A 9,337-nucleotide genomic window follows, 5' to 3' on the forward strand; every position below is an offset into this window, starting at 1 on the left:
TTTAATGGGGAAATCTCAGCCACATTCTCACCTCTCAAACAGAAAGGAAGATTAATGTCAGAAAAGCCTAATAAATTGGTCCCTATCACAGTTGGGTGACTTTCTTGATCTTTGATATCTATCCACTCTGAATCAACTTCACTTGCTCTGCAGTTAGGATAGCTCTTTGCCCTACTGTAGCCCAATCTAACTACAGTTTCTTCATTACAAGTCTCTTAGCTGAGATTATCCATGTAACTAATTGGGGTAGGAGAAGGGAGGGAACAAACCAGTTTTCAGGGAAAACAAGATTCTATAACTTTTATATAAATCTTATCAGGGTGATATATAGCATATCCATGAAAAACACTTTGGAGACTGTGCAAATATTCAATAATGTTTCCCTTTGTGGTAACTATTTAGAATAATTCCATCCTTGTAGCTGTGCCTCTGCCCTTCTTGGATTAAGAATTCTACAGGGGGCTATAGAATAAAGGTGATAAAAATACAGATATTTTAATTGCAAACAGGAGTTAATAGGCAATATACAGGTAAAATTTTAATCCCAATGTGCAGGTTAAATTTTAGGCACTGTATTATAAGAATTTGGAGGGGGAGTTTACATCCATCCTATTATATATATTGCATATGTGTGCTGACTAATGTAAATTCCTTTGCATTCTTCAGTTCAGAACCAGCTTAAAAAGTACCCTCACTACTAAAAACATTGCCCATTTAAAATCTGGGGGATTCTGAGAAGATTGCTGTGTTTTGCTGCTTTGTATGCAAAGCAATGAAGCCAAATGCATTTTAGATGCATTTTTATCTGTTTTACCCTGCTTAATCAGAAGGCATAGTGATTGTTTTTATTTCCCTGAATGTATTTTTTTCTTGAAAATTTACATTATTTGATTTTAAATGGTTTAAAAAGCCTGTTAGATTTGTCTAGCAGTCTGGATTAATTGACATCAAGGGAGTATTCAGACTAAATGAACGATATTTCTAAATCAAATAAACATAGGGTGCTGATTTTGAATGAGGAATATTGCAATAACATAATGTAGTAATGCAACTCTGATTTATAACCATTTCTTTTTCTTCTGATCAAATTATGGCCATTAATATTCTGTTGAGAATATTTTAATGAAATTTATTGTAATAGCACATACCTTGTAATGCAGTTGCCTAAATATGCATGGCATACTGCAAAATGTATTGAGAAGAGGAAAAATTGCTGTGTGCATTATCCACAGAAAAGGAGTGCATATACAACTTCTCTTATCCAAACCAAGAACAGTTTTTTTGATTTAATCTGATACATTACACTTTTGTTACCATTCTGAAGCCAGAACAGCCTTTTAAATATAATTCAGAAATTCTGCCCACATTACCATGCTTCATTTTGACTATTTGTATATTTGTATATATTTACTTTGTAGTAAATAGTATATTTACTTTGAATGTCCAATCACTAGAAAGCATGGAGAAACAAAAAGATTAATTCACTCAGTTATTACTAAGTATTAAAGGAAGGACATGTCCTCTAATTGGCCACTCATTCAGTTACAAATAAAACTATTTTAATATGCATTTGGATTGATACTTGTCATAGTCTTGTCATAGTCTAAGCCAGAAAACAGTCTCAACATTTAATTGTCAGCAGACCAGAAAAGAATATGTATATATATATATTTGTTGTTTACAGCTGCTTTATTCCTAAACTACAATAGACACATTTTCTACAACACAGAGAGCAGCAGCCAGTAATTGGTACAGATCACACACAGCTATGAAATACAAGGCCCATTTTGAAGTTGAGAAGAGAAACAATTTTAGAATAGTTTCAGAAGAAATAGTCATGGAAATCAAACTTAAACAACCAACATATAATAAATCCTTGTCAGTTGCTTTTCTATTTTAAGACAATGAGAATGAGTTTGATGTGAAAGGTTTTTGGATACCACAAGCATTCCACTGACAACCAAATCTTTAACACCTGCACTCATTAGAACGTGAGTGCAGCACATAAAAAGGATTATAAATTGGCCCTCAATTATCTTTACATATGGTTCCGGATGTTGGGTGTGAGTTTGAAGCTGACAGAAAAGTGAGTTATCATAGCCTATCCTGTAAATTCACAGCCATGCTGAGATTAGAAATGAAAAGAAAAAGAGGACTGTGTTTCTTTTTAATACATATACTGTACACAAATAGCTACACAGATACATACACTGCATGTTAAATCTTTGAGGTACCTTCAAGGGCTTTGATTATCTACAATGTTTGCTAGAAATATCATGAACATAAACAAAAGATTGAACAAATGTATGGTACAAAATATAACTAAAATGCTTCATGTGGCGCTTTTGGAATTGTTCTGGTGGCAACCCATGAAAAGTAACTTTTCAAAATGTGAACGGAGAAACAGAATGAGCTACCGTATTTTTCAGAGTATAGGACACACCTTTTTACCCCACAAAAGAGAGTGAAAATATGGGTACGTCTTATACACCAAATGTAGCCCCATCCAGCCACCTCCACCTTTTGGCCTCTACCTCCCAGCAATTTACCTCCTTTGCAGCAAACAGTGTAGAATCTGATTAGCACAAGCAACTGATTTGCCTCCCAACCAGCAGCTGATTGAAGTTGCAGGAAAGTCCGTGTACTAAAATTAAAGTGAAAGTAAAACTGCAAGGAGGAAAATTGCTGGGAGGGAGATGAAGAGGCAGAATTTAATTTCCTTGAGTTAATCAGTAACTGAAACTGGATGCAAGGAGGTAAGTCAGTAGCTATAAATGTTTATAGAATGTTCAAGACTTAATTAAAGACTGCTTTATTATTGTTCTAGACAACTTAACAAAATGAAGAAGCTTTTAAAAATAAAAGCTTGATCTGAAGAGGCCCAGTGCTATTGTTTTTTTTACATAGCAGAGAATAATGTATACTTCCAGAAAGCCACATCAATTTTAACAGCATTTGTACAAGTATAATCTGAAACGTAGCAATGTCCTGTTTAATATTAAGATAAAGCAGCTGAGTTAAACCATGACTTAGTCATGTTTGGAGTAGAACTATTTAAATAATTGGGAGGAGTTAGTGTGACTACATTTAAGAACATTTTCTGGCATTAATATACTGCCACAATGTACATCTCTCCAATTCTTTGCTATTTCTATGGGTCAAGCACACATGCACAGAAATACAGAGCAAACAGTGTATATCATCCATACAATTTGCTGGGAGGCAGAGGCAGATTTTTCCCCTTTTTTTCCTCCCCAAAATGAAGGTGTGTCTTTTACTCCAAAAAGTATAGTACTTCATGTAGCTTTCAAACTGGATGGGTTACAAAGCAGCTCTGCTTTTTGGAAAGACATCCTGCAGCATTGTATTACTACTGTCAGTGTCTATATATCTCCTGTCTTTCTTCTCTGTTCTCTAAAATATACAAGTTGTTGTATATTTTATATTTAAAAAAACAGTTAAGTATTTCATAATCTTTCCCTGAATCATCTCATAAATAAATATAAATAGGTGCTTTTAAATCTGTGCTGAATTTCAGACTCGCATTACTGCCCATTTTTGAAGTCTTCCGAAGTGAATGAATTTTTCATTGAATTATTTTTTTATGAATACAAATGTTTATATGCAAGCAAATTTATATATTTATACATGCATTTAACACAAGAACATGCAAATCTCCATTGCTAGAATTGTTAAGAAGAGAGGTAGCCCTTGACACATAATAACAAAATTTAATAGGACAGCTTCACAATCTAGAAAGGAGAAGGAGGACTAATTTACCATGGACAAATGGTAGGAAGTGAGGCGTCGCTGGTCAGTTTGACCCTTGGACACCACAACCAGGCGGGGTCAACCACGAGGCCAATCCTAGAGAAAACACTCGGACACAGAATTCTCTGGGTGGTATGACATTTTATTGTAGCAAAGCAGGGTTTATATAGTCCTCATATGCAAATGAGGGGTTCAAATGCTACATTTGTCTTATTGGCTTACAGGTAAAACTTTAGTGGCTATAGGTAGAAAATAAACCAATAGTATACTGTAAAAACAGACCAATAGCAGAATGTCAAATAGACCAATAACATAATTGCTTGCTGCATAACTAAATACTTGATTTGCTTGGTTTACCCTGCTTGGCAGTTACAAAGCACGCTATACCATTAGCAAGCTATCAGGTGTCTTGAGATACAAGAAGTGTGTTTGGTATGTGCTGTGGTTGGCAATTTCCTTCCTGAGTTTGCTGAGTCTGCAGACCAGACAGGTCCTGACCTACTTAATTGTGGTTAAGCCATTTCCTCTTGAACTTTCCCTGGCTAGAGGTAGAGTGAACTTTATGACAACAAAGGTATGGTGTGAGGAGAAGTGCACTCAGAAACAGGTATATTGCTTTATAGAAGCATGAATCCTTATACATGGCAGCTAGATGTACAGACTGTGTTATGCAGCCCTAACCTAGCCTAATGTGGATCCCAACATCTCCTCCTTTCTTTTTTTAAGAAGAATCCTCGTCCAGAAATTGCGGTGGAATTTTCATGGGAAATTCTGGGATATCTAAGGAGCTCGACGGCCCTCTTTCGATATCTGTTTGACAGAAAGTATCAGACACCTGTAAGGCTAAAGCTTGTTTCTGCATAGTAGCTTCAACAACATTTTGAACTAAAGAGCGTAACAAGGGTATAAGACATGGCAGCATTATAAGACCCAATAGTGCAATACCAATCATTAGCAAAGCTTGTTTCCAATTGCGAAAAAGGCCACCCAGAAACCCTCCTTCATCCATGATTCCAGTCCATTTTTGGACCGGGACATGAGCCAGTCTCATCATGCGATCAGTTATTTCCTCTATCACCTTTCCATTGTCATCAATCTGTAGGCAGCAATCAGACAGGTTAAATTTCCCGCACACTCCACCTTCCTTAGCTAGCAAATAATCAAGAGCCAGCCTGTTTTGATATACGGCATTTCGAAGCTTAGTCTGGGTAGCAGAGAGGACCATCAGGGCGGCTCTATTTTCCCTGGTCAACAGCTCGACCACTGCCTGTAGGCGGATGATACGATTCAGCATGTAAATAGGGGTCTGGTATCCCCACATCCCATCATCCGCCCAGACAGCGGGACCATAATATTGAATGATACGTTCAGGGGGCCAATCTTCACCCCCCCACTGCTTGTCCCAGTCCCCGATCTTAAGGGTTCCACTATAGGGGAGGGAGGGGGCCTGCCTGCGAGTTCGCTTTGCGTACAAGGGATAGGACAGCGTTTGGCCGTCGGTTAGGGGGATCAGGAAAAAGGATGGCCTGATGTCACCCAATGCACAAGAGCCAGTCCACTTGGCCGGCAGGACAGAATATGCGCGCTTACCACATATCCAGTACAAACCAGAGGGCGCAGGCCAAGTGGCTGAAAATTTGGCAGTGATATTCAAGGCAGATGGAATTCCTTTTGGCCATCCCAGTTTGGCCCCATAGGCTTCGTCGGGCCACCCGTCAGGGAGTGTGGTTCCTTGGGAGAAGGTGTAAGGGATGTTGGAAGGGAAGGAAATATTAAGAATCAGCTGACGACGACATAAACTATCACCTACAGACGGGGTAGCTAGCTCCCAGCGGAAAATACAAAAATCAAAAATTGGTAAGTCCCTGAGTTCCCACACACTGGTGTTAGTATGTACAGGCTTATCAGTAGCATTATAAAAAACAGACATATCCCAGGCAGAGGCTTGCCAGGGCCATTGATCACCCATGTTAGTTCCCCCACATACAAAACAATTATTGACATCCAGGGACCCAGCTATGACCTCAGCAAGTTGAATAAACAAATTGCGAGCTAGTTGTGGAATCTCAAAGGGTTTAGACATCTCTTGCCAAAATTCCTTGTAATATGATGTGTGAAATGTATGTGGTGCCTCTCGAAACTGATATTCTTCCAGGGTGAGGATAACTGCAGGGTCAATGCCTCCGGCATAGAAGAAAACTCCAAGGCTGAAAGACAGGGAATGGATATAGGCCCATTTTGCGCGAAATCGGGGCCAATCAGCAATAGTGATGTTGAAGAGGGAGCATTTATTCAAGGGGCAATTGGCGGGGACAGGAAGTCTGCGAAGTTGGAGATCGGTGTTATGACCCCAGTCTGGATTGGAGGACCATTGGACGCATCGCCATTCATTGCAATAGGCAGATCCCTTCCGGCCGCAGCGTCCAAAAAACGGATCTCCCCCTGCCCCTTCCTGGGACTCTGGGCAGGCATAGAGGACATCTGAGGCGTAGGCACGGCGTTGTTGGGCCGTCCCGCCGCATCCTGCGCCCCATAGAGTGTATGAGCATAAATCGGCGGTGAACGTGATTGGTCGGCCGGGCCAATGACGGACCTGCTGGATTATGGCTCCTTTGTCAAGGCTGTCTCCTGTACGCAGACGAACCCAATTCTGGACAGGATTAGGTTTTGGATTAAAACATTTTTTAGAAGAGGGGCAATAAGAATAGGTAAGATTATAAAAGATACAGGTGATAGGTGTGACCGAGCAAGAAAGATGAGAGTGGTACATGAGGGTTTCTTTTTCCTTGCTGCCTTCCCGCACCTTGGTGATACACTGGGTACAAACAGGCAGCTGAGGAGAGCGCCGGACACGGGAACGGGGTAGAGGCAACACTGGGGGTAAGGAAGAGCGGGGTGGGAGGGTAGCAGGAAGAGTAATCGGGATTGGGGGAGAAATTGTAAGGGCAGGAGGTTTGGATTCACAAAACCCAATCCAAGCAATGAAGAAAAGACAGAGGCAAAAAAGAAAAAAGATAACGAAGCGTGTATAGGGCGTGGGGTATAGAGTGGCATCAAAGGGAGGGGAATAAACTTGTCCAGGAAACAGAGGACAGACGTCAGGAGGCCTGTGGGAAGGGGGGGAAGAAGGGGGGGAAGGCAGATGAGGAGGGGAAGAGGGAGGAGAGGAGTGGGCATTGCCCAGGTCATCAAGGTCGGCAGGATCATCAATTGCAGGAGATGGCGGAGGCGTCGGCTGGGGAGTCTTCGGGGGGGTTGGCAGCATCCTGAGGCTTGGATGGGCGAGGGAGGTATGGACGGACGTGACGGCCAGGTACCCACAGAACACGATCGTCGAGCTGGACAGCGGCGTAGCCTCGGCCCCAGGTGATCAAATCAGCTGGGCCTCTCCAGGTCAGATCCGGAAGCAACCTGTAATAAACAGGGGGACGGGGGGGCAGGGAATCACGCGCAGCGAAGTGACGCTGTGCAGCAGTGGTGGGAGGGGAGGAGCCAGTAATATTCAAAAAATTGAGAGTGAAAAGCACCCGATTAAGTTGATTTTGCAGAGACGGGAGGCCAGGAGGGAATTTCTCCTTTTCAATTTTTTCAAGCGCCCGTTTAATGGTCAAGTTAGCCCGTTCAACCACAGCCTGACCAGTACTGTTATAAGGGATACCAAATTTGTGGATAATACCCCAGGTATTACAAAACTGCGCAAAGGCAGAACTAATGTACGCAGGTCCGTTATCAGTTTTCAGCTCTTTGGGGCGTCCCATCACTGCAAAGGTACGAATACAATGATTAATAACATGTTTAGTGGCTTCGCCCCTTTGTGGGGATGCCATAATAAAACCTGAATATGTGTCAACAGAGACATGTAAATATTTCCAGGGCGCAAAAGGGGAATGTTGAGTAACATCCATTTGCCAGATTTGTGAAGCCTCAAGACCACGCGGGTTAACTCCCATTGGGATGGAGTTAGCCTGCTGGCTACAAGTAGGACACTGCTGAATGATGGCAGAGGCTTCAGTTTTTGAAATGCCAAATTGTTTAACGAGAGCCTTGGCATTTTGATGAAAGTAAGAGTGACTCTCCCATGGGGAGGGAGAGGACAAAGACAAAACAACAGGGAGCCTAGCCGCTTGGTCAGCGACATCGTTGCCCTCGGTTAACATGCCCGGGAAAGGTTGGTGGCTGCGAATATGGGCAACAAAAAATGGAGCATCCCGGGACATGACAAGCTGTTGGAGGGTCAAAAACAAGGCCATGAGCGAAGCATCAATGGCCGGAGACAAATAAGCATCGAAAATATTTGCAACAATTTGGGAAACATACAATGAGTCAACAATAAGATTGAAAGGTTTATTAGGCAATTTTTGAAAGGCCAAAATGGAGGCAGCCAATTCAGCCCGCTGAGCAGAGGTTTGGGCTAGTGTATGGTGAATCACCCATTGGCCATTTATTTGAAAAACACACGCACCACGAGTTTTGGTGCCATCAGCGAAAACAGTGAGAGCTAGAGGAATAGGTTGAGATTGCAGACAGGTGTTAAATCGTATAGGAACCAGGTGTAGGAGTTGGATGCGAACATCCTGGGGAAAGTGATATAAGATCTGGCCAGGCCAGTCGACCAGAGCCATTTGTAAATCCAAGGATTGAGAGTACAAAATTTCCCAAGTGGGAAGAGGAAAGGGGACATATATAGAGATGGGCTCAAGACCCATGATAGTTAAACAGCGACGACGGCCGCGAACAATTAATGAAGAAAATAAAGAAAAGCGAGAAGAGATCGTCTTCCTGGGAGTATGTGGAAGGTGGATCCATTCAATGATTAACAAAGAAGAAGATACAACTTGGACAACACAAGCAGTGGGGATAGAGGGGGTGTTTAATAATAAAAGGGATAATGGAACATTCTCCTGACATCTATCCACCCATTTGGTACGCAGAGCATTGTTAACCTGAGCCAGGGTGTCTAGTTGTTCAGGGGATAATTGAATGACATCAGAAGGTGAGGAGGCACCAGCCAAGGCAGAAAACAGAGGAGTTAGTTGAGATGTGGTAAAACCCATGTAGGGACGGGCCCAATTAAGAGAGCCCAAATATTGTTGGAGTTGGACAAGAGTAACAGAGGAGGGCAAGGCTAAAGAGGGAACAACCGGTGAAGAACGAGAGTTAAATATTTTGTGACCCAAGTACAAGAAAGGTTCTGTTTGCTGAATCTTCTCTGGGGCAATGTCCATGCCATGAAGAGTTAGGTGTTCAATGAGCAGATGCAAAATATGTTGGAAAGATTGAAAAGGAATATCAGCGGCCAAGAGGATGTCGTCCATATAGTGATACAATAATACATTAGGATGATCAAGGCGAAAAGGTTCTAATAGAGAATGTACAACATATTGACACATGGTGGGGCTGTTGAGCATGCCTTGGGGTAAGACCTTCCAGTGATATCGTGAGGTAGGGCAGGAATGATTAATTACAGGAAGCGTAAATGCAAAGAGCAAGCGATCAGTCGGGGAGAGAGGGATGGAGAAAAAGGCATCCTTAAGATCAATGATAGCCAATTTATAGTTTCTCGGGA

The 9,337-nt window shown here is 41.9% G+C and overlaps 1 protein-coding gene across 1 annotated transcript; it reads right to left on the reverse strand.

The window, feature by feature from the left end:
- Positions 1 to 4,492: 4,492 nt before the first annotated feature.
- Positions 4,493 to 6,541, reverse strand: LOC139165438 (endogenous retrovirus group 3 member 1 Env polyprotein-like). Its single transcript, XM_070748617.1, has one exon. The coding sequence runs from the start codon at positions 6,539 to 6,541 to the stop codon at positions 4,493 to 4,495; it is 2,049 nt and encodes a 682-aa protein (XP_070604718.1).
- Positions 6,542 to 9,337: the final 2,796 nt, after the last annotated feature.

This window comes from Erythrolamprus reginae, chromosome 3, assembly GCF_031021105.1.
Source record: "Erythrolamprus reginae isolate rEryReg1 chromosome 3, rEryReg1.hap1, whole genome shotgun sequence".
NCBI lineage: Eukaryota > Metazoa > Chordata > Lepidosauria > Squamata > Dipsadidae > Erythrolamprus > Erythrolamprus reginae.